Below are 24,848 nucleotides of genomic sequence, written 5' to 3'. Positions count from 1 at the left end.
AATACTGTGCTGTGATATATTTTTGTTTGTTTAGGTTTGGTTTTATTTGGCAGCTCCATGATAATGGTTCCTCAAACCGCCGGGTCTCAGCCATATGTTGAACTGTGCTGTGTTTTTTTCTTTTTTGGAGAGTGAGACTTCAAGGATGTATAAAGGGATTGTCTATGTTTAGCACAAGGGAGTTGCTGTGGACTCGTGCACCAGGATTAGAGATTTTGCTCCCACATCAAAAGAGAAAACAAACTGCTCGCCCCTGCGCAGAGTTGTCCAGCAGCTGGCTGCGACAGAGGTGCCGCTGTAAGAAGCCAGAAAAGAAAAGGGGAGACCAGAAAGACAGGAGATAACAGGCGGACTGAGCGAGAGAGGCAGACAAAGAGATGAGTGGAAGGGACGCGGACAAACACTTGCACAGAGGCTGGGAGAGACAGCCAGAGCCCCCGTTTGATCACGGTCACGGCCACAAACCCCTCAGGAGCAGTTGACTAATCAGTGCTAATGTATTCACTGCTTACTACTGCCAGTCTGTCAACTGGGAAGCCTTCACTTCCTCTGTGTCCAGACACACTGCAGCTAGCGCCATCTCCATATGTAAGATTAGATGTTTAAGGTTCAGGATGGTTTGTTTTTTGGCAGTTTTCTCCTACTGACGGCTGTGAATCTCAGCTGTCCCCAGTGATGTTAGCTGTGAGCAGGTGGAGCGGTAATTCCATCTACCTACATCTTCTCCGTTGCTGCATTCAGCGCTCTTCCTCAAGGGACGCACGGGGATTCAGTGACCTTGGAGGCTCTCGTAAACATACCCTACTCCTCATAAAGTGTATCCAGCTGCGTTACTGAGCCACTATATCCATCTCATCGAAGCTCATACGTAATTAGCTGTTTTGGACCTAATGTGCGCTGTGATTACCTCATTATTGGTTGCTGCTGTGTGTTTTTATTGAGGCTCGCCAACTTGTCATCCCCATTTGCTTCAGAGGTTGTTGTTTTTTTTTTACTCCCTCAGAAGGTGCTCGTCTTCCTTACTTGCTCAGCCAGTCTCGGAGTCAATCTAATGAGGATCCTGACAGTGCCCTGCCTGCAAATAGAGGAGGGAGGCCGGGCTTTAGATTGCCTGTCCGTCTGTAAGTCTTTGAACGGATGAGCGAAAGGCCACAGGCTTTGGACGAGCCGTCTGTCTTCAGAGAGGCGGTGCGGTGGCTGGGACTGTCTCACGGCCGTCAGTCAGGACTTAGCGTTGCTACCTGCCAGTCTGGTCCAACCTGCCCCGCAGGAAAACGACTGAGGGGCGGAGAAGAGAGAGAGAAAACTGGCTCCACCGCTAGCTGTCTCTGTCTCACTGCTGTTTTATTTAAACACCGGCCATCTCGTGCCGTTGGCTTCAATGTCATTAATGTCTGGGCCAATTCAGAGGCTTATGCATCCAATGGCAGCTGCTTGCATTTAACCACTAGTTACTCCTTTTACAACCAGCAGGGTGAGTAATTAGTGGAAGCTTCAGCTCTGAGAGTGACACTCGAGTAAATAAAGTGAAATTTAATTGAAGCTGATATAGTAGGCACCTCTAGGGCATGATAGCCAGGTGTTATTGAAAAATATGAAACCACGAATGACGGTTTGTTGTGGATGGAAAGTAACCAGGCAACAGGGCGAGAAGATGAGGTCATTAAGGGATTTTGTTTTGGGTCTTGTTGCAACTGAAATCCCTCAGCTCTGCGAGTGTGTGTGTGCGTGTGTGTGTGGGGGGGTTTTTGATCATCTGATCATCACGCACTCTCTCGCTCTGCTGTTTTCTCCCTCTTTTAGAGCTGTGAGTCTGTGTAAACAGGATAGAGCTGTGGATACACACCCACTTCGCCTTGAAAAGTCACACACCATCGCTCTCTCGCTCTCTCTCTCTCTCTCACACACACACACACACACACACTCTCAGGTGAAGGGCGTATCTCATTACGTCACACGAGCTGCAGTGGCGGCGAGCGGTGCGGAAGGAGCTGTCGTCAGCGTAGAGGGCTCTCGCTAGTCAGCGTGGAAAGGGGTTTTGTAAACAGTTTGACGGGATCCTTGTAGTTGTGGCTGAAGGGATTTTTGAGTTAATGTACGGAGACGCCTCGACAAAGACGTCCAGCTGTGGTGGAATGTGCCTGTAATGCACAGGTCTGAGCTATGGGAAAACTCAGGTAGGCTGTTTCATATCGTATCGTCAGCTCAGGTGCTGTCTCTGCTGTATCCGGCCCCGTTGTCGCTGCAGTGGTTTATGCAAAGCAGGTGTAGCAGATATTCCGTGTTTAGTATTTCTAGGTAAAGAGGTGGCTGACATCAAGCCTTTAAAGCATGTTTTTGCTGTTCTGCTCCTACCCACCACTGACACACATTCTTTCTTTCTTTCTCTGCCTCCACCTCCTTCCTCCTCCCGTCTCTGCCTCTGCAGGGGAGTCAAGCCAGGAGCTGGGCCCCCCTCCGTCGGTGGATGAGGCAGCCAACACATTGATGACGCGCCTGGGTTTCCTTCTGGGAGACAAAGTGAGCGAGGGGCCGGCCGGTACCCAGTACAGCATGGAGGAACCCGAGGCGAGACAGGTAATGGGTCTCACTAATGAAGTGGACACACAATGCAGTCTGCTTTGAGGACGTGACTGAGAGGCCCATTTTTGTCTGGATGCTTTTGAAAAGAAGTTCGCAACGCTGACACTCAAATGTCATATCACCAGATGTACGCAGTCACTTTTTGAGTCAATCTGCGCAAAAGCGGGTTTTGTAAGAAGCCAAAACCTTGCTTTAGTTTATTTTTTATCTCCCTCCCTGCTATCGTTCCGCTTCATCCTGGACTAATTGTCTTATTTCGTATGTGATTTTGACACATTTCTATTGTGAGAGATCGCGCCTCTGAACTTGAACAAACACGCAGAGGTCTGATTTGATCTGTTTTGACATTTATCTTCATAATGTCCTTGTTTACACTCGATTTTGACAGAACTTTGGAAGACGGGATAGCCAGATCAAAAGACTTTGCCCTCAGACGCCGCAGCGCAAAGGATTCAGATTTTATCAGCGCCCCTACATCAAGCATCAGATATCTACCCGTCTAATTAGATTTATACATAACAAATACTCTCAATTATTTTTCTCCCACTGTGCTTTAAACTTTGCTTATTGAACTCAAGTTTCTTGAGCTGACATGCAGCAGGGCCGGCTTAATGTTCCTCTCATCGGTTTGTGCGCCGTAACCTTTCAGATTGTGAACTTGGCAGTTGTACAACAAACAGCTCTTGGCGCAACGGGTTCGCTCTAAGCTCTGCAGCAGATGCCCTGGTTTCTCTACCTAAACCTGATTTGACAGGTATGAATTTTCCAAATCGAGGGAGGAAAACAGTTGCGGTGGAGACGGAGAGAGAAGGAGAAACGGGGGAGGGGGGAAAAGGGGCGAACCTGTTGCTGAAGCGTTCAGAGCGGGCCCAGGTATGGTTCTGCACTAAAGCAGTGTGGATAAGCGATTAGACTGATGGACTGCCTGTGCTTGATGTGAGCGCTGCTGTAGCAGTGGGGGTGTATAAATTGAGAGAGGTTTATTCAAGCGGCTCTTTTTAGAACCGTGACTCATACTAGCACCCTGCTGCATCGTGCACGCAGTACAAACTTATTATTTTAGATATTTGCCCCAAATACTGTTCTCCGGATTGCAGTTTGTTTGATTCATTAACCACCAAATATGACAAGGATTGCCTCGAGACACCATCTATTAGCAGATTAGAGTGGGCTTTTGTTGTAATTTTTCTAATTTGCTTGGGATTTACCATCTTTCAATGGAGAGCACAAATTACAGTAATACAGTGGGTTCGCACATGTAATCTGGATATTTGCAGAACGCTGAAAGTCTGTCATAATGTTTGTCATCATAACCGAGTCATCAGTGAGCATGCAGCGAGGGTTTGCTTTTTTCTGTAAAACTCCTACCTACCATCTTCCATCTGACATGGTTAAATCCCGACAATAGCTGGTGTCTCTGCTGCCAGACCTCACCAGCTGACGGAGCAAGGTGACCTTAACTCGCAGAGCGTGCAGTTAATTGCCTTTCATACTCTCGTGCTCCCGCTCCCTGAATAGACGCAATGCTCCAAGTTCAATCCAATCCTCGTGCGACGTTTAAGGTCAGTCCTGCACAAGCCGAGGTTCATTAGCCCAGCAGACTGAGCTGTAGTGTCGCTGCGTGTTTGTTGTTGGCGCTGGTGTCAAGCTCCTGTAAACATGACAGTTAAGCGGTCCCGTTCACGGCAAGGAGCAGAGGGCAACGGTGACTGAAAGCGGGCCTGACGAAATGTTATTGTTTGTCTCAATCAGTCGCACAAACACATCCTGAGCAGAGGCTAGAGGCCACGTAGCGTAGTGGACAGTGACTATGTTTACATGCACAAAATATTCCAGTTTTTCCCCTTATTCCAAAAAACACCAAGCTTGTCACATGGCTAATGAAAATAAATATTGCACCAATATTCCTGTTTACATGCAGCCGTGCTCGTATAACGTATTGACATTAATGATGGCACGACTTTCATTCGTTCAGCCACCTTCTGGTAAAGGTCGGCATTGCAGCATTTGTGCTAATCCTTTCACAGCAAACTGTTAGCTAACACGCTGAACATAAAACAAGCGTCTGTGTGTCCAAACTGCGAACGAACAAATGACGAACACATTCTGAATTTACCGTATACATGACCAAAGAATGCTCCAAAAACGCGACTAATATTGGCATCATCACTTTCCGAATAAGACCTCATTTGCACCTCGTAATTAAACCTGATCTGTATCTGGACATGTTATCCATATAAGAGAAACACTTATTAATGCACAGTGTAAATGGCTTGCATTGAGTTCGGCTCTTAAACGCAATCTGGACATCATGCTGGCATCGGTACACAACACCGATAAAGATATTTGTTTTGAAAAACATGAAAATAGTGTTGTTTAAATTTAGAGGGTGAGCATGCAGTAAGTGCCAAAAGATTGTTATGCAGCAGAGGTGCATGAAAAATGAAAGCTATAAGGGAGGGAAATTAATGATATACAATAAGAAATAACAGTGTGTGTGATGGTGTGTGTTGCATTCATCTGTGCAGCTGATCTGCTGTTAACAAGGCATTTAATTTAGCTGGTCACAGAGAAACACGCCAGGACAAACAAAATTGTTTATATAAAGAAAGATATAACTGAATATATTACATTTGCTGAATTCATAACTTAACAACCCATAAAACTGTGATTTTTTTTAAGGGAGTCTGGGGCAGATTTCGATGCTTCTGAATGATTTTTTTTGGTCAATTAACAGAAAATCAATGAACAGCAGTTTTGAGAATCAGTTAACAATTATCAGTTGACCAGCAAATGTTGTGATATCCAAACAGCTGTTGGAAAGATTGCCATAAAAATTTGTACAGACATTCATAGTCCCCAGAGGATGAAATTTAAATGACTGGAGATCCTCTGACTTTTCATCTAGCGCCTTCATCAGGTCAGAATTTAAAATTGTCCAGTTCTTTGGTTTATGACCAAATAATGACCTTCTCACACACCTCAGCTGTACTTTGTGTTAATTAGCAAATGGGCCATGATGTCTTTGGCCAGTGGGAGCAGTTGGGGATCAGTGGTCTTGAAAGGACACTTTGAGATGTGGACAAGAGGACCGGAGGATCAAACCACCAACCCTACGATTAATTGGCATCCCGATGTATCTCCTGAGCCGCAGCCTCAGGAGGCTGTCAACGGATAATTGACAGATTAATCAATAATAAAAATAATTGCTGCTCTACTCCCAACTGTATGTGTGTGTGTATTAGCTTAGTGCGTCCCTTCTGTCTTCTTCCTGCAGATTAAACTAGTCTAGATTTATCCTCGAGCACCACTTCACCCCTCCTGTTCTCTCTGTGTTCACCCCAGCCTTGACCTGAACTCACCCACTGCACCGCTAAGGAGGGACATCCATGTGTTTGTGTGTTTCGGTGTCTGATTACGCATCGAACCACTTCGCGTCCCTGTTTTTCGTGCGCCTCTGCAAAGCCGTGGATGCTGCATGTCTCTTTTCTATATGTGCGCCTGTGTGTTTGTGTGAGAGCGCGTCTGTGGGTGTGTGCAGCAGCAGATTAGATGCAGCAGAGTGTTTTTATTTTGTCCCCTGTGGTCTCTTGTCTCCTAACCTGAGTCGATAAAGAAGAGGGTCACTGCAGGGTGCCAAAACAATGCAGCGGCTGCAAAGAATATATATTCAGAGTGTGCGTATGTGGCAATCAAGAGGAAAATATGCATGAAAACAGGCCTGTCAGTGAGGGTAAGATACTATGTTCTCCTCAACAAATCGTAGTTGTTTTGATCTCATTTCAGATTATAACACCCATTCAAAGTTATATTAGATTCAAAACTTTGTGAAAAACATCTCGTACAACCCCCACCACACATCTTTAGGAGGAGCTGCATTATACAACCGCTCATGTGCCATGGGACTGCAGAGTCTAAAAAGGGGAAATGACTGTTTTCCTGCATTTGGATGTTCTGGATCATGTCCCTGATATGTATAATATCTCTCCAATTCAGCAGCATTTGTAAAGTGACTGTAGGTGTTATAGGTGCTTTTTACAGGTTTTACAAATATTAGTGGAAAGAATACTGCTTGTTGAGTGTGTTTATGTGTGGAAGTATACTGTGAATGTGTATTTTTCTAAAGCTGTGTAGCGTCATCCAATCAGAGAAGCTCTTTCAAACCTGTATTTTAAAATACAGGTTTGCTACAAATGGTTATTTATTAATGATGCGTGTTTGTATGCATGTCCGATCCGAAGGGCTGACTATATGGAGCCAGCAGGGGGTTGAGCTTTTTAAAACGGCAATATTGAAGTGACATTTTCCTCTCTATGTGACTCAGATACAAAAATCCAAATGCTGTACTTTGCCATTTATACCCCTGTGAACTAATTGAGTTGTTGGAACCGAACAAAGCTTTTAAAAATGTGTGTCGGTGTGTGTGTCCCAGGGCCAGAACCAGAGGATCAGCCCGTGCTCCACCCTGACCAGCAGTACTGCCTCACCCCCTGCAGGCAGCCCCTGCTCCACCCTCCCCCCTGCCATGCCTGGCCAGGCCGGCAACAAGGACTGTGCCTACGGTTCCGTCACCAGTCCCACCTCAACCCTGGAGAGCAGGGACAGCGGGATTATCGGTAAGAGGCAGTCTCAACAAACATATATAAAGTCCTTAAAGGATAACGCTGACATTCACTATGTTTGTTATTGTCAGCTTTCCCTCCTCCCTGCTCTGTCTGTGGCATCTAAACGACATAAAACATATCAAAAACATATTTTGCTTTTAATTTGAAAAGCCGAGTGATTTCTGGGTAATTAAATAGTTCATTTGGTGAGCTAGTGTGTATTTAAAGCTGCAGGACGGTTTATGTGGGATTGACTCAAAATAAACTACAGTGCCGCAGGTCATCCAAATGAAGAACATGTCACCCAGTTCAAAGATGTAGACAACAATGGAGGCCTGCGGCTGCACAGACGATGCTTCTTTGCAGGAGAAAGTTAATGTTGGTTTTATTCTTTTCACGGGACCCCAGCTTTTCCTGTAGAGAACATGCAGAATGTCCCAATGCTATGGTTATCTTGATAATTATTATGTTCTTAGATATTGTAGCTGTATTTGGAGCTTTGGTTGTGCAGCATTTAGATATTATTCATCATCATCTAGCTTGCGGCCTTGCACTCATGAAGGTTAACATGTGTGCAGGTCTGACATCCCCAAAGTTATGTTGAGATAGTGTTTGGTCGCTGTGGTCGTTCCTCCTGTCCAAACTGGTCTCTAAGACATCACTTCCTAAAGCAAATTTAATGTAAGTGATGAGGGCTAAAAACTCCAGTTGTCAGTCTGTGTAAAAATGCAATCTGAAGTTCAGCTGAAGTTAATATGCAAATCAAGTGGGTATGTTCCAAAGTTCCAGTCTTTTTACTATGATAATCCCTCTTTGTGTTTCCTTGCTGAGCTGTAGCAGGGGGATAGTAGCACAAAGTGAGAATTTTGACCTACAAAGACTGCAAGTGTGGTAAAAATTCATATAATTTGTCTTGCAAATTGAATTGACCTATTTTTATATGGAACCATGGCTGTAGATTCGTCACTCATCACTTACACTGAAATCTCTCCAAGAAACCAAACAAAAGCATGTCTGTAAATAAAAGGTAGAGAAGGTGCAGAAGTAGTCGACCTTACCTGCCTACCATAACCAGAAACCAATCAAAATGAGGCAGTCTGAATGCTTTTTGTAAACCTGGGTGTGAACCAGACACCGTGCCCGACGCCTGAACGCTGTGGTCAGTTTACAGTCAAACTGTGGTCCCCAGTCTTTACTCCCACTGGAAGAAGATTCAGGTTCACATGTCACGTTGACATCAACTGTGGCATTCCTGCATTTTAGCAGGAAAACAGGAGAAATGCTCACTGATGTGAAGTGTTTTGTGTCTAAACCGGTGCCAACATTGTTTCCTGGCAACAATGGTGAACACCTGCAGGTTGATGAGGAAAGCATTATATCAGCCTGCCACAAATCGATTCAGAGCAGAGCAGCAGTAAAAGTGAAGGGAGGACAGTCAAACTCAAACCAACCCAGTGATGAAAATGGCCCAAAGGTATGACGCGCATTTCCGATAAGGTGATGTTGTTCTGTTTTGTTGCAGCCACACTGACCAGCTATTCCGAGAACATGGAGCGAGGAGGCAAATACGGCGAGGGCTCCCGGGGAAACCTGAAACTGTGGCAGTCCCAGAAATCAGGCATGGACTCATTCCTGTACAGGGTGGATGAAAACATGACCGCCTCTACCTACAGCCTCAACAAAATCCCTGAGCGCAACCTGGAGAGCATGTCCTCCCACTCTGCCCACTCCATCCCTCTGTACCTCATGCCCCGCCCTAACTCTGTGGCCGGTGAGTCCCCTCCTCTCTCTCTCCCTCCCTCTCCTGTGAAAGGAGCAGTTTGTCTGGGGAGCCAGAAATAAGGTTGTTTACAGGTGCATGGGCATGCAGTGTGCAAATTCTACTGTGAGTGCTTTTTCTGGCCAAATTGTATTGAACTGCTGGTTCTGAGTCCCGTTACACCCTATTTCTGCTCCCTCCTCACTCCTTTCGAGCGTTCTTTCCTTGCTTGCCTTCTTCCTAGATGAACTGTGATCCTTCCCTCTGAATGCTTTGTCGCCCATGTGCCCACAAATGTATGAATGAAATTCGACCAAAAAAAGCAGAAGAATGTATTCATGTTTTGGAGGAGCTAGTCCAGCCTCATCTGTGTGACATTAAATCCTTATCGTGCCAAAAGCGGCTGATAGAGTAATTTTAAACCTTGGTTTAAAAGTCCTTGTCCTTCCCTTGCCTCTCATTGGCTATTAGCAGTGATGTAATCATTCAAATTTCACCCATAAATATCACACATTTTTCTAAATTATTGGGAAGCCAGCCAGCACTTCTGTTAATCTGTAAACTGCTCATATTTCCAGATATTCAATGAAGAAAATACCCCCAAAGCTCCAGACCACATTTCTCCCACAAATCTTGGATAAATCAGGCCAAATGTCCTCAGATCTGATCCTGGTCTTGGGAGGAGCAAAATTGTGGTTTGATTTGATTCAATTTGTTGTAATTTTGCAGCATTTTTTTGGATTATCCAGGGAGGAAACAACTCTTGTTTTCAGATTTCATGGGGTTATGTTGACATTTGGGGTAGCTGCAAATCCGCAGCGGTATTTTGTTAAACTCTCACAGCCCTCTGGTGTGGATTGAAACCACAGAGCAGAATAATACAGTCTGGGGGGGGGGGGGGGGGCAGCTCCAGCAGCAGAAGAAGAACATACTGCGGCTGGAAGAATATCACATAGGAAAACTGGCATTTGTGTTGCTGATTGATGTGTGTTTCTCATTGTGGGCCACAGCCGCCTCAAAAAGGCTCCCAAAAGTGGCGGTAAATGTATCAGGAAAAATGTCAGTTTCATAACACTGAGACAGTCCTAATGGGCCTGATTGTGTTATTGTTCTCATCATCTGAGAGGCTGTTGCAGACGATGAGCTCTATTATGCACTTCTCTTACTCCCACTGGAAAAAGTGTGTGTGCACGTATATGTGTTTCACTAAACTCTGTAATATGCCTGACAAGGCGCGTCGCTGCAGCTATGACCCTCTCTTTATGCTGGTCATGTTCTGCTGTTTGACACTGCTGTCTGGCAGCGCAGCGACTCTGCCGGGTTTAGAGACTCACCCTGGATCTCATCTCCGCCCCTCGATACCCAGACCTTCAAAGGAGACTGAGTGAGCCGGAGACGGCTTTAAAGACATACTATAAGCTGCAGCTGATGCAACAAATACAATAAAGGGAGAGGGAGGCAGTGAGGGAGCGGTGCTTCTGGAGGCATTCGTGTTTGTCAGGAGCAGGAATTCTGCATGGAGGAGAGGGAGATGGATGCATGTGGAAGAGGAGCGAAAGAGAGTTTCATAATCTCTCTCTCTCCCTCTCCTCCACAAAGAATTATTAGATGATGTAGGGATGGGAGGCAAGCACAGGCGGAGGATTGGCTGGGCTCACACAGCAGTGGAACATCAAAGCCCCAGGCATTAACCGTTTCTATCCTCCAGAGTGACAGAGAGACTCGCTTTGATGTGTGGAGAACGAGGGAGAGAGATACGGAGCGAGAGCAGGAGGCGACTGGGGAGGGAAAGGAGGAGGGAGGGGGCTAGTTTATTACCTAATGAAGGCAGCGCGTTGGTAGAGCTTAGGATGGATATGGAGGAAGAAGCAACCAAGGCCGAGTATTAAATTTTCTCTCTCCCTTCATGGTGCTAATACCGCTCGCTCGAGAGCGGCAGAGTTGATTGGAATTAAAAAATGAGTCTTTTGCTGCACATGAGGAGTATTTTTTTCATTCGATGGGGAATTTTGAGTAGGGACAGGAAATCATGTGTGCAAAATGCTAGATCCTACATTTCCCACGATGCAACTGGATGGCAGCTTTTGTCTGACCAGTTTCACAGATTTAGCAAACGCGTTCGAGCCCTGGCACACACCCTCGACCGCCTCCCCATGTTGGAGGGTCGGGGCAGAACGTGACGTCACCTGGCAGTTCAGGGGCGGAGTGTCTCACAGATTTTTGGGGGGCGATAACTGGATTTTAAAGGAAAAGTGTCAAAAAACAGCATAAAATGAACCAGGATCAATAGTGACTGCACATGACTGAACTATATTAACAGAATTCTGGTTTAATTGCTCTGAATGATGGATGTTGGCTGACATCTGTGCTTGTTTGGTTTTCAGGCTGCATATACGTCTGTATTATTTAGCAGCAAGTCTTATATATCAGAGATTTCAGGTTTCCCAGTGCTGTTTACCAGTCGGAAATAAGTAATTACACTAACTCCAAGATGCGATGAACGCCCACACCTTTCAAACTCGACACTCTCCAGTTTTTTAAAAATTTGTGGTCCTCAAGCTAAGACCAAAATAACTCCACATTGCACGTTCTATACACCTGTTATAACTGAGTTACATACATGTGCATTACGTACATGTTACAGCTGTTTTTACGCTGATCTTGATTTGTGCTTTTTCAGACCTTCAGTGGTTTAAGCGTCATTACAGCAGCTAACAGAGGTGAAATGAAAATAACCCCAGTTAGGGAAGTCACAGAGCAATGGGAAATAAATTAACATAACTTTTTAAAGGGTCAATTCACCCAAATAACCCTGTAGTGGTATTTAGCCATCAAGGCAGTCGTGGTTTTAGTTGTCCAGGTTTGAGCCTGTCTTTCTAGAAATTGCGCCCTCTAGATAATCAGATCTCGCTGTGAATGGCCGTCAGAGTGGCTCTTTCTTTTATAGAGAGTTGCTCCAATTAACCTCCGCTGTGCAGATGTGGAGGCACAGATCTCAGAAACTGATATCATAAAACAAACTTTAACATTTTTTTGTTCCTTTATACCACAAGTGGAAAGTGTTTTGTTTTTTTTTTAAGTTGGGTGAACTGACCCTTTGAAATTGCCTGCTGGAGGATCTATATGCACCAGCTTATATAACTGCCTGGGGATTGTGGGATCCCTACAAAGACTAAAGGGGTATAAAAGACACCCTGAGACTCAGTGAACTCGCTCTACGGTCTCTAAATACACTAAATTAAGATAAGAGCTCACCTGAGATAACATTTTTCAATTTTGTAGGCGGACAAGTGTCATTGATTTCCATTTTATCCTGATTTCCTTTTTGTCCCCGATCCCACCTCTGCTTATATGCTCTGTGTAATACCCGGAAATATTATTGTTTAAATACCAGGACCTCCATTATTTATCATCTCCAGTCATCTCTCGCGGAGATGAGAGGAGAATGGTGAGGCGTTTAGAGCGCCAGCAGCCACCTCATATCGGAGTCGGCTCCCCGGCTGATACAGCGACCGGCTCTGGACGGCAGCCCAGCTGGTCTTTGAGCGTGTGTGTGTGTGTGTGTGCCCGCGTGCACGCATGTGTCCGTGCTATCAACCAGTCTTTAAAACCGAAAGCGTCCGATGTGGCTGTCGTTGCCCAAAGCTGCACGGTTACACTTTTCCTCGCTTCCTTTTTCTTACGCTCCCTCTTCCGTACTGTTTTTCTTTCCTCTGTATTTCTTCTCACTATGCGTGCAGTCTTAGCGCACTGGCTCAGGAACTGTGGATGTGATCCCCAGCAGCCTGCTGCATTGCAGATAGAGATGATGATCACACAGATTTGAGTCCTCACATTCAAACACAGTTGAAAGAGAGAAAAAAAAAGTGTCTTTTCAGCCCTGAGTCATTCTTCCTTGGTTTAGCAGCAGATTAATGCCTCCACTGTCTCCGCTTTTAGCCCAGTTGGATGACCAGCACCCCCGATTCCCATCAGGGCCAAGCCTCCAGCTTTCTCAGCTGCCATTTTCCCTCCATTTCGGGAAACCCATGTGGCTCATTTTTGGGTCTATGACTGGAGTGAGTCAGACAGTCAGCGGCACACACAGCCGCACACACGCTCAGTCCTTCACCGAGCTTAACTCCAGCAGCACAGAAACCACTCTGTGAACCAACAACAGGACAAGATCAGTGCTGAGGTGGCGATAGGCGGTGTGCTCAGAGCACAGGGGATTACTGAGCCTTAGTTTTGGAGTGACTGGAGAGAGAGAGACACTTTTCATTGAGAAGAAACACACATTACCGGTCACACCTTTCCCATTGAATTTCACATCTCAGGACCTCAGAGTATTTCAGGTATAGTGCCAGAGGAAAAGGATTCCCAGCTCTGACAAGGACAAATCCGGCTCAGCACAACTTGGATCTTATTTTTGTAGCTCGGTTCCACATTAACTGTCAGTGCAACTTTTATCTTATTTTAAAGGGACAAACTAAATGACCCCCACCCGCCGACCTCTGGATGGTTCAGTCCCTTTATCTCTCCTGGATTTCACTGTACAGTGTTTCTTGCCTTTCATGTCCCTCACCTCTCACTGAACCGTGGGTTTCAGGTGTGACGAAGAATCGAGTCCGTTGCTTATTCACACCGGCGGCGTCTAATCTCATTTAACATTCAGTGGTTCCGAGCGTTGGCCCTGAGGACACAGCGTGGTGTGAACAATCAGCAGCCAGCGTCAGACGGCGCTCACTCCATGAATAAGACATTTGTCTGCTGAGCTAATTAATCCTGAGAGGGGCCGGATGGCATCTGCCTCCGTGCCGCGTGACAGACACTGAGAGGAGGGAATTTTAGGACAGAACCACGTAGGGCTGGCTTGGCTTTCCTGTAGGAGTTAGCAAGTATGAGAGTGGGAGCCTGACAACTGCCTCCAGACACTGGCATGAGCCAGTGTCACCTTCTCATGTGTGTGTATATTATGGGTTATCTGTATATTTGTGTGTGTATATTATAAGTTATAGTTTTTTCCTTTCTCTGAAATATCCTGCTCTTTTTCCTCTCTGTCTTCCTCTCTATCACACACACACACACACACACACACACACACAACAACAGCTACCAGTTCAGCCCACCTGGAGGACCTGGCATACCTGGATGAGCAGAGACACACTCCATTACGCACCTCGCTGCGCATGCCCAGACAGAGCACCACCTGCGGGCCGGGTCGCTCCGGGCAGGACCTGAGAGGTGAGCAGCAAGGCAGAGTTAAACAGAGCACACACACACACACACAAACACACACACAAACACAGAACCGCCTTACCCCTCATGTGCAATGAAAGCTGGTTCTCTTGTTTGGAAAAATACATATATAGCTTAAAGATGTAAAGGATCTCTGTTTATCATCCTGCTTCCTGTCCAGCAATGCTTTCATTGTCAGTAAAATGGCAAAAAAGAATTAATTAAACGAAAGAGATGTTAAAAGTTGATTTAGAAATCTCTTAAAATAGTCCAATATTGCAATTTCTTCTGTATTTTGGGGGTATTTTTGCCTTGTTTGAACAGTGGACAGCTGAGAGCTGACAGAGAGAGAAATGGAGGATTACATACAGCAAACCCACGGCTGAACTCAGACTGGGGATATTGCAATTGCATGGTCATCATTTTAAGCCTGTGAATTCCAGTTTATCCATGGCTCACCATGACGAGCTGCAACAAAACACCGCAAGCAAAAAGCTGTTTGTCACATGAGACGCTGCACTGTAAACATACATGAAGGCGTGAGAACTGCGGTGCCTACGTGGAGGATTTGCAGGTGAAGAGCTGTACAAAGGACGGGTCGAAGCATTCAGCCATTATTTACTTTCATTCGACTTGAAAATGCTGTTTTGTTTCAGGTTGGGCTGCGATCAGCCAGTTGCTCCACGTCAGACACAGTGCAGAAGTGAACACTAGGACGCTGTTCTGTTTTTCACCCACAAACGACACAACTCGCAGCAGCTGAGCGTCGCAAGGCAAAGCTGCATGACGAGCGACTTACTTTTACAAGTCAAAAGAAAGTCGGCGGCGGTTGATTTGCAGTTTGCGGTGCGCTTCAGATGCAAATGTCTGCATGTAAAGCTCTGCTCCTGTATGAGACCGGTGGTGCTGCTGTGTTGTCAGCTGTTGCGTTCTTGTGTGTGTTTTTGTGTTATGAAACAGAGAAGTGGGAAAGTCTCGGGGAGTGCACAAAGAGTGTTTTGTCCGGTCGTGTCACCGCTAAGTTAGAATTTGTCTCAGTTCTTAACATTTGCAGTCGGCGTGAGCTCCACTGCACGCTGCTCAAGTCTAGGACACAGCAAGCGCCTCCGTGATCGAGCAAATCTCCTCAACCTCCTCACCAAATGGCCTTATGTCACAACATTATGTGTCCCTTCGCTCTTCTCCCTCTGTCACTTAGCCAGTAATGAGCACCGTAATGGCAGCCCTCTGCCATCCAAGCGAACACAAATATGCGTCCCCGTGTGTTTTAAACACCTGTTAAGACCCCACTTAGCTGAGAGTGCGCTCGGCTGAGCCGCGATGTGATTCGTCTGCCTGAGGGCTGATGCTGCAGACAGACGCAGAGTGAGAGAGCGTTAGAAAGAACGGGGAGGGAAGGGAGGGAGATGGAGATGGACGCAGAGAAACAGAAGAGGTTAGGGAAGAGCTAGTTCTTCTCAAAGCTTCAGTGTTACTGCCAGAGCCACTTGTTTCAACCTTCCCCCTCTAAGGGCAGCCAAGTGTGTTTACATGCCAGCCGACTGCGTCCTAGCATGCGTCCTGCCTCCTCGGATCAGTGTCAGAGCCTCCCTGAGTGCGCTGCTCCTGCACTTTCACCAGGAGAGACAGAGAATGAGACAGAGGGAGACAGGACATGGAGGCAAGCGGCGTGGAAGAACAGGGTTTTTCCCTGAAGACGACAGGGCTGCAACAACTTATTTTCATTATCGATTAATCTGCCCATTATTTTCATGATTAATTCATCTATAAAGTCTTAAAAGTCTTAGAAAAAGGCTTCAGATTGCTTATTTTGTCCAACTAACAGTCCAAAACCCATAATTTACTGTCATAAATGACAAAGAAAAGCAGCAATTCCTCACATTTAAGAAGCTGGAACCAGCAGGTGTTTGACTGACTGAATTAATTGATTATCAAAATATTGGTAATTAATTTTCGATGGACTAATCATTGCAGCTCTGGCAGATGATATGAAGACAAATTCCACATGCTTTTATTCCAGAAATTTGATCAAGTAGAATTTGCTAACGAAGACCGTGTTGGTTACTTGATCGGTTGTGTGTTTGTATCACAAGTTGTCAAATCTGAGGCTTCGAGGGTCAAAGCCTGTCAGACACTTTGGTTTAGAGCAAGTGAACTGCTTTGATGAAGTTCTGGGTCTCCACAGGATGAGTCATGATTTTGTGACCCCCCTCACCTTTTGCCTATCGACACCACCACATGAAAACCTTTACATGATCTGACCGTGAAATTGGAGAACTTTGGAGCACATTCACGCTGTCGAGGACCTGAACCCTTTCCATATCAGACGCTCCATGAGCTTCACCCTCATTGCCAGCCCATTATTCACAACATATCTGATGGCATTTAGAGGATGAACCACGCCGGCTGAGGTGATCCAAGCCCTTTTCCCAGCACTGAGCAGTCTAGTCCAGGACGAGTAAAACAAAACAAACGAAGAAGAACATAACTGACACATGAATCAATGGATAAATAACATTTTAAACAATGATTGCCAATTAAGTGATGCAGGGATTGGGTGCGCCACCTGCTGAGTACTTACTGCATCCATAGCTTTGTCTCATCCCATCTCCCGATCCTCTACTGTCACTATCAAATAAAGCAGAAATTCAGAAAAAGAAGATTATCAGTCACTCCATTGCCTGCATTTATTACAGTATTAGTGACCCTCGGAAAGCAATTTAATACTTTAACACATTGCTCATCACAAAAAGAGGCTCGTTAGCTGTTTTGCATGAGAGGCTGCTGGATGCGAACTTCCAGATGAACTCGAGGAGGAGAAGACTGCTGGTTATGTGCCGCTGGTCAGGTGGTAACCCGCTGACAGATGCAGCTTTCTCCCTCTCTCGGTCCGTTTTGTCGAAGCTGCTTTAGATGCCGGCCATCGGGGGCCCGAGCTGTGCTGCTGTTTTGAGGAGAGTGAGTCAGACTGTAATGGACCTTCTTGTGCTCCTGCCTGCCTACCTCTAAGATTTACCACCCACCTTATCTATTCACCGCAAACTCACTCACATAACTGCACACACATTTTCTCCATCGCTTATCTTTACTTTCCCTCTCTTTGTCTTTGTCGCTAGCTGCCCCCCCTCTCCCTCGCCGCCTCGCTGTCGTTCTGCCTCTACACAAAGCAGGACTTGTGTTAGTGTTAGTGGATGGTTGCAGGTTTTGGATGATAAGAATATTTTTAACTCCAGAGGGTGTTATTACTCTCGTATGAACTCCCTGACAGAGGGTGCAACTTTAATAATATGTCTTGGAAATGCAGGTGAGCGAGTAATTGATTATACATTTAAAGGATAAGGCAGATAGTCAGTGTTTTTCTTATTGTCAACGAATCCCATCAAAACACCAGAAATGTGTTGTATTAACAATCACTGTCTGTCCATTCAAGGCCTGATGTAGTGCCACAGACCTCTACTGGTAGTGATGAACCAGGACCTTGTAGTTTATTCTGACTCAATCCTACAAGCACCATCCTGCTGTCGTAAATACTCACTCGAGCACTGAATGTGTATTCATCCGCAGCTGAAAATTGTCCGCAATAAATGTACTATTTAGTCATGTTTGAGTAACCTTTGTAAAGAAACTACAGTGCCCAGGTTTAAGAAATTACTGAGCCTTTAAAAAAACAAATTTTTGTTTGTCACTGGTTTTTAAAAGATTATTATTATTGAAACGCACAAGACTAGCATGTAGCCGGCTTTGGTCTTTTGGTCTTGTTAGCAACAAGAACAATATAGAATAAAAGCTGCCTTAATGAACATCCATTGAAAGAAACAGCTGCAGGTCTGCATTAATTTGAATTACAGTGGTATTTATAGTAAACATGTATTTACAGCAAACACAGGCTGAAGGAGAAGCCCCTATAGCCCCGACAGGCTGGATTTGATGACAGCGCATGAACACGTTTGCAACGAAGCAATGACGAGTCTCAGATGATTATCTTTAGCTTCTGTTATTCGTTTTGACACCATTGCCTTAATCTGTTATTTGTGGTTTTAGTAATTTGCCTTTTGAATAACCTAGAATTTAAGATGTAATACGTATCTTATATAACATATTGATATTTCTCCCCGTTGCTTGGCTGCAAGACATAAAGCAGATCAGTAAATAGTGTGTTTAAAATGACATTGTTTGCAGCCATGAGGAAGATTAGAACATGTTGTCTGCAGACATGCATGCATCCAGGTTTATTTTGTTACTCTAAGCCTTCCGTGCAAATTACATAAGATTCAGCATTTTTTTTAACACAAATTATGTAAGATCCTGTTGGTGTTGCATATGCTAGCTGTAGCTCTCCGTCCACTGCTAGAAGAACAGACTGGAATTTTAACTGTGCGTCTGAAAAGCCAGACAGCAGAAGACACCAGCAGAAGCAGAATCACACATCCACGGACTCCCACATCAGCCACGAAAAATTCTTTCGCCTGACCCGAGATAACCCACCACCACACTCCCCAGACCCCGCGCAACACCACAGACTGATCGCCTAAACCGCTTCTCTTCCTCTTCCTCCTCCCATCGTTTCCTCTCCTCCTCCACCTCTGTGCCAACTCTGCCCTCCTCCTTCTCTCCTCCTCCACTTCTCCTCCTCTGCTTCTCATCCTCCTCCCCCTCCTCTTCCTCCTTCTCAAGGCTGTTCAGCCACCGTGAGTCATCCTCACCTGGTGAATAATTAAAAACGTCTGAGACTCTCGCTCCGTCTGGCCGCGGAGGGTTGGCGGTAGAGGAGGAGGGGGAGGGCGGTGGAGTGATACCTTGCTCAACATCGCCTGAGGGGGAGTGTTATGGGCAGGATTATGAGCAACCGCTATCCATCCATCCATCCCTCACACACATTTGCTTCCACCGTCCTGGAAACAACTCCCTCGGCCCCCGTTCGCAACATGGCTGCCATGTTTCTTTCCTGGAACACCTGACACAGTGGAGCAGTAGTGGCTGCACGACTTAACAGTAAGCGGCGTAATCGTTGCTGCCGTTTCGAGGATGGTGCCCGATAGTGCGAGGGTGTGTTTAGTAATTCCACAAGGACGGAAGGAGCTTTACGGGCACGTTCGGCATTCAGTCACCCCCAAGATAATTGGATTAGGACCACTTAAAACAGAGTAGCTGTGGGTACTGAGCCTCTTACTTCAGTGCTTATGTTATTGTAAATGGCAGCATTGGGTAGTTTTGCGTTTCCATCATCAGCGTTGCGTCAGGTCCATTCTTTCACAGCGTGACACCCAACTGGAAGAACATTACATCAGTTTGTGAATTATAGGCGTAATAGAGTAGTCGCTCTCTGTCTCTTTGTCTCCCTCTGACTGTGTGTGTTTATGTGTGTGTGTCTGTTGAGTTAGCACTGAAATAATCTGACCAGGGAGTTTGGATGAATATGCCTTTTATTACATTGGGCTGCAGCTGGCACAGAGCTTAGCGCAGTAAAATGCAGTGCTGGCCGTGCGCTTCACCCACTTCCAGGTATATCTGTTTGTACTTTTTGCTGATTGCATAAGTAGGAATATTATATCATCGCATTCCTTTTCACGCCGCCATTCTAATTAGCATTCCTGGGGAAGCAAAAGTCATGCTTGCAACAGCACTTTGGGGTGCTGTGTGGTAAAAGAATACATGAACGGCGAGATCAGCTCATTATGTTTTGTAGCAATGCTCCTAATCAGCACACTGGAGTCATTTACAGAAGACGTACAGCTCTAATGCAACGCTCACTCCCTCCCTGCCTCCTGGTACATTTTGCACTGTACCTGCACAGAGTACAGGAGTTTCTGCAGACGCACAAACATTCTGCAGGCTATCACCATCTTATGCGACCGGTCTAATGTATGATACAGATTTCCCACAGCTCTGACTCACAGTGTGCTTATTGCTAATACGCTGCAGAGTGTGAAATGAACTGCTGCACTGGCTGTCATCTGACCAGCAGCCATTCCTCACTGCACACTGCAAGAATCTGATCAAACTCAGTGAAGGAACCAAAAGAAATCACTGAGGACTGAGGTGAAAATCAGTTTTTACGCTTTGTCTGGCTTTCTGTAATAACTCCACGTCTTGTACTGAGGTTGATTACTTTATGCTAAGATGTGGTTAACATTAGCAGCCTGTAACACACACAGAGTGGTCTGTGGGTTGGAGCCTCCCATCCCAGGGTCAAATTACTACTAGGACTGGATTCAATTATTTTTATTGGGATTGATTGGTCTTGTTTGGTGCAATGGAACCAATTAGGTTCTCCCAAAAGTGCAAACCTTCCCCAGCCTCCCCTCCCGACATGTTGAGGAATACGCTCAATGTAATTCAAGGGATTTGAATTAGTAATCGACCCTGGTCTGGTGGTTCCCCGTATTTCTGACATCATGACATGCTGATGCTATAGCTGCTTCCTTTTTTTTTTTTTTTTTCTTTCATTGAGCTACACCTTGCCCTGAGCTCTGATACACTACACACTGCTGCCAGTTGTCACTCCTGCCCTCACTGCCTTTCTCTCTTCCCTCTCTCATCACTCTGTCTCCTTTCGCTCTTTCTCTCCCTCCCTGTCTTCTGCTTGCTGTTCGTCTCAGCTTCCGCTAATAACACCCATGCCTGGCAATCCCAGTCACGTAAGTTACTTTAATTTTCATTTGTTGCATCAGGAGCCTCGTTCCGCTCACAGCCGCCCTGCTCGCCGGCTAGTGCTTTGCAAGTCAGAGTGCTCTCGGCGAGCGCGGCGCACTCTCGCCAGCGAAGCGCTTGGATTATTCACGTACCGCTCACATTTTAAATCAGACGTAATTACCAGATGCTGATATAACATTTAAAGAAATGACACACCAGATAGAAGAGAGCATGTTTTTACTCTCAAAGCTCAACCGGTTTTAAAGACGGCACCCAGGAGATGACACCCAGAAGCAGCCGACTAAATTTTACACTGAATTTATCACACAGCTTCAGAAGTTCATACCAGATTCATTTTACCCTCATTAGTCTTTAATGGTCCATATGTTCTGCTGAAAAGATGCCCAACCTCTGGAGGACTTTAGTTTAATGACTCCCCCTAGCGAGTAAAACCAACAGTCGGCGGTGGCTGTTAAAGTAGTCGCTCCCTTGACTTCTTGCAAATGTTCTTTCGCAACAAAATGCGCCTGAAGCTCACAAGGCTGGACTGTTAAAGGAGTCCCTCCCTTTGGATTCTGAACATATTATCTGAAATATATTATTCCAAATTCATCTTTAATTTAAAGTGAGATCGTGGTGAACACTTTCTATTTTCCAAACCTGTTCCTTATACAGAATCTTTAAAGAATTTATGCGTGCAGTTTGCCACAGGATCCTGTTTAATTTACCTTTCATATATGAATTATTGACCCGTTAGTGTAAACCTGTCCTGCAGGTTATTGGCTCTTCTAGTGATGTCAATCTTGAGTGATAACTAACATGAATATCGTTGTCCTTTATCTTTATCTTGATATTTGTATCCTTAAAAATGACTTAAATCCACGTATTTTGTTGTAGGTACATGTGTAGAAGAAATATCACTTATTAGAAAACTCAAATATTGATTGTACCAGTATTACTTTAGGCATAGATATGGATTTTTTATGTTTTTGTATGCATATTTTGCATCATATACTGTATGTATGAGTATTGTTAGCATGTTAGTAAAGAATTAGGCCTTTTGGCATACAGTAACTTGCCCTATTTTAGTTTTGTGATGTATCACTGTAAGAAAGAGGGAAACTCTAATTACAAAGCATTAATTTAAGTATATAAATGTGGCTTACCACTAACCAGTTCTCGATTTTCCCTGACCCATCAGTGCGATTTGCACCCTATCGGCCTCAAGACATCGCCCTCAAGCCTCTGCTGTTTGAGGTGCCCAGCATCACCATGGACTCCGTCTTCACGGGCCGCGAGTGGCTCTTCCAGGAGATCGACGCCCACCTCAACAGCCCCAACGCCAGCACCAACCGCGGCGTGGCGGTAGTGGGAAACATCGGCTTCGGCAAGACCGCGATCATCTCTCGGCTGGTGGCGCTCAGCTGCCACGGCACCCGCATGAGACAGATTGCCTCCGACAGCCCTCAGGCCTCACCCAAACGTATGCTTTCACCAGTTTCTGCGCACGATTTCCTGTTTTACCTGTGAAGATGACGATGACATGTTGAAATTATAGTATTTTAAAGAGCTCGGACAGTCTCACTGCAGCCTTTCTTGTGAGATTAACAGTGTGAGAAGATGAAGCATGAATGTGCCACGTGTTAGCGTGTTGTGCTGTCTTGTGTCCAGATGGAGAGGGGCTCCCTCTCACCCAGCCCCAGCCCACTCACGGCACCCTGGGAGGAGGCAGCTGTCCCGGGACCCCTGAGATGAGGCGACGTCAGGAAGAAGCCATGAGGAGGCTGGCGTCTCAGGTACCAGATACATCTGTGACCACGTACACGCACACATTTACATTTCGGGCTCTGATTTACAGACAAAACACCTTTAACACTTCCCGGCTGGAAGATTTGTCTCTAAGTGCTTGTGGTCGATTGGTCGACTTCTTTCTCTCCCGCTGGCTTCTTTTATGCATACAAATTATCTATTTCTCAGCCAGGTGTTGCAAAAAAGAAGCTTGTTATGATTTTAATCTGAAATTTCCAGCTTTCAGTTGATGGAAAAGTGCACAAGCCCGAGACACCTATGAGCATTTCCACCTGCCCACACCTCCATTTCCCCTTTTTGTTTCCCAGCTGTGTGAATTATAAAATACATATATACAGTGGCTTCACATGGTATTGTCAGTTCTTTCTTTCATTTTTCTTCATCAAAGAGCTGTGCTGCACACATGATTGTTTAAAGGAAATATTGCCGTATCACTAAAATGGACATTTCAATATAATGGTGAATTCCGTTGTGTTTGTGGTTCAGCGTGAAATTTTCAGTCCGCCTGTAATTGAAAAACGGCGAGATAATTTTAAACGGCTGCTTTTTATGTCTTAATTTTTCAATTAGTGGCAACATAGGTGGTAGGATAGCCAGCGATTCGCTCTTTTTGAAAACGCCTTTCCACAACACGAGCACGGACGCGGCTCGGGTTCGGTGAGAAATGATACGGCTTCGAGCTTTTGAAAGAAAGTCGAAGTTTCACGCCACCTGCGAGCTATCGTGAGCTCACACAGGGTTCGCTCCTGAGGTGGGCGACTTCAAAACAGGTGCAGATAAGCTCGGACTTCGCTTTTTAAAAGGCATTCACATTCTTGCGCTGCTCTTTTTTGTCATAAATGTTGACGTTTAAAGCGCCGTTGCTGGAGTGTTTCACTTGTTTTAACTTGTCTGCAACGTAAGCCTATATGATGATTGCTTCCCTGCTTTTCTTCAGTTCTGCTGTTGTGCCTTGGTCCCCCTTCCCTGCTGCTTAGCCATCTGCATCCCCAGTCCCAGCCTGATGCATTATGCAGATGTGTTTAAAAAAGAAAAAACAACTTTGCCAGGGAGCCTTATGAAATATTTATACCTGCAGAAAGCCATTTCCCAGCCAAGCTATTAGATCTTGTTAACTCTGTGCATTAATAATTGAGCTCACTCCCTTTTTCACCCCTTTTGTTTTAAAGCCCTTTATTCCATTGTGTCCAAAAATTAGCATTCCATTTTGATTAGTCTTTTTTTTTTTTCCTTTTCCTCAGTCCCCTTTTTCCTCCCTGGCCTCTGATCGCTGTCACCGCCTCCGTAAATCCAAACTCTTTGTGATCTCTCAGTCCCCGGAGCGCTTGGTCACACCTGCTGCTATTGTTTTGCTGGCTAACCTCTCAGAAAACTTGCCCGCCCTCAACTGTTTCCTAATATCCGCGCAAAGGCTTTTCATTCATTCACTCATTGTCAGCCATTCAAACATGTTTCAAGCACGTGGCTGTGAAATATTACAGTTAAAGGCTCGACTTCTTCGTGCCACAATCATCGAACACATGAGCACGCATGAGCTAACTCCGAATCAGTCTCTCTTGGCAGCCGGAAGCGATGAATTATTAATAGCTGAAACCGTACAGCAAAACGAGAAGTATTATGTTTCATTATACTGCAATCATCCACCATGAAGTTGACTCAATCCCAAATGGATTGTAGCTCTAGTAGACGCTGGGAAAACTGGCTCTGCACTCACAGAGCCCTGACAAAAAGTGTTATTTCTAAAAGTGTGTCATCTGGCTCCCATGCTCCCTGACACTGATCTTCAATCAGTTTTGCAATACCCAAAGGTTGGCAAAGGTTAGGACAACCAGAAGGGAATTGGAAGCGTTCACCTTTATATTTCTCTGACCTGGCTCCTCTTCTCCCAACTCTCTGTCGCCCCCAGGTGGTGGCGTACCACTACTGCCAAGCAGATAACGCCTACACCTGCCTGGTGCCGGAGTTTGTGCACAACGTGGCGGCTCTGCTGTGCCGCTCGCCGCACCTCGTTGCCTACAGGGAGCAGCTGCTGAGGGAGCCTCACCTACAGAGCATCCTGAGTCTGCGCTCCTGCGTCCAGGACCCCCTGGCCTCCTTCAGGAGGGGGGTCCTAGAGCCCCTGGATGCACTTTACAAAGGTGATACGTTGAATTGAATTCTTCAATTAAGTAACAGTACTAATAGCACACAGTGAAAGCCTGTTTTCAGCTTTGTGATGAGGCTTTTTAAAGGATTTATTTAGC

General features: G+C 45.6%; 1 protein-coding gene across 5 annotated transcripts in view; it reads left to right on the top strand.

Moving 5' to 3' along the window:
• The window catches only part of tanc2b (tetratricopeptide repeat, ankyrin repeat and coiled-coil containing 2b), a 141,959-nt gene that overhangs the window by 96,856 nt on the left and 20,255 nt on the right, over positions 1-24,848 (top strand). For 3 of the 5 annotated variants that reach the window (XM_041963436.1, XM_041963435.1, XM_041963439.1), the window contains 7 exons: positions 2,429-2,577; positions 7,016-7,199; positions 8,710-8,958; positions 14,038-14,169; positions 21,998-22,279; positions 22,468-22,592; positions 24,512-24,743. In XM_041963436.1, the coding sequence (XP_041819370.1) occupies positions 2,429-2,577; positions 7,016-7,199; positions 8,710-8,958; positions 14,038-14,169; positions 21,998-22,279; positions 22,468-22,592; positions 24,512-24,743 (1,353 nt within the window). Of the gene's footprint in view, positions 1-1,996; positions 2,178-2,428; positions 2,578-7,015; positions 7,200-8,709; positions 8,959-14,037; positions 14,170-21,997; positions 22,280-22,467; positions 22,593-24,511; positions 24,744-24,848 lie in introns of those variants that run through there. The other 2 variants (XM_041963438.1, XM_041963437.1) reach the window with 2 other exon arrangements.

Source organism: Chelmon rostratus, chromosome 21, assembly GCF_017976325.1.
Source record: "Chelmon rostratus isolate fCheRos1 chromosome 21, fCheRos1.pri, whole genome shotgun sequence".
NCBI classification, from domain to species: Eukaryota; Metazoa; Chordata; class Actinopteri; order Chaetodontiformes; family Chaetodontidae; genus Chelmon; species Chelmon rostratus.
This window is presented reverse-complemented; position numbering and strand designations above follow the sequence as displayed.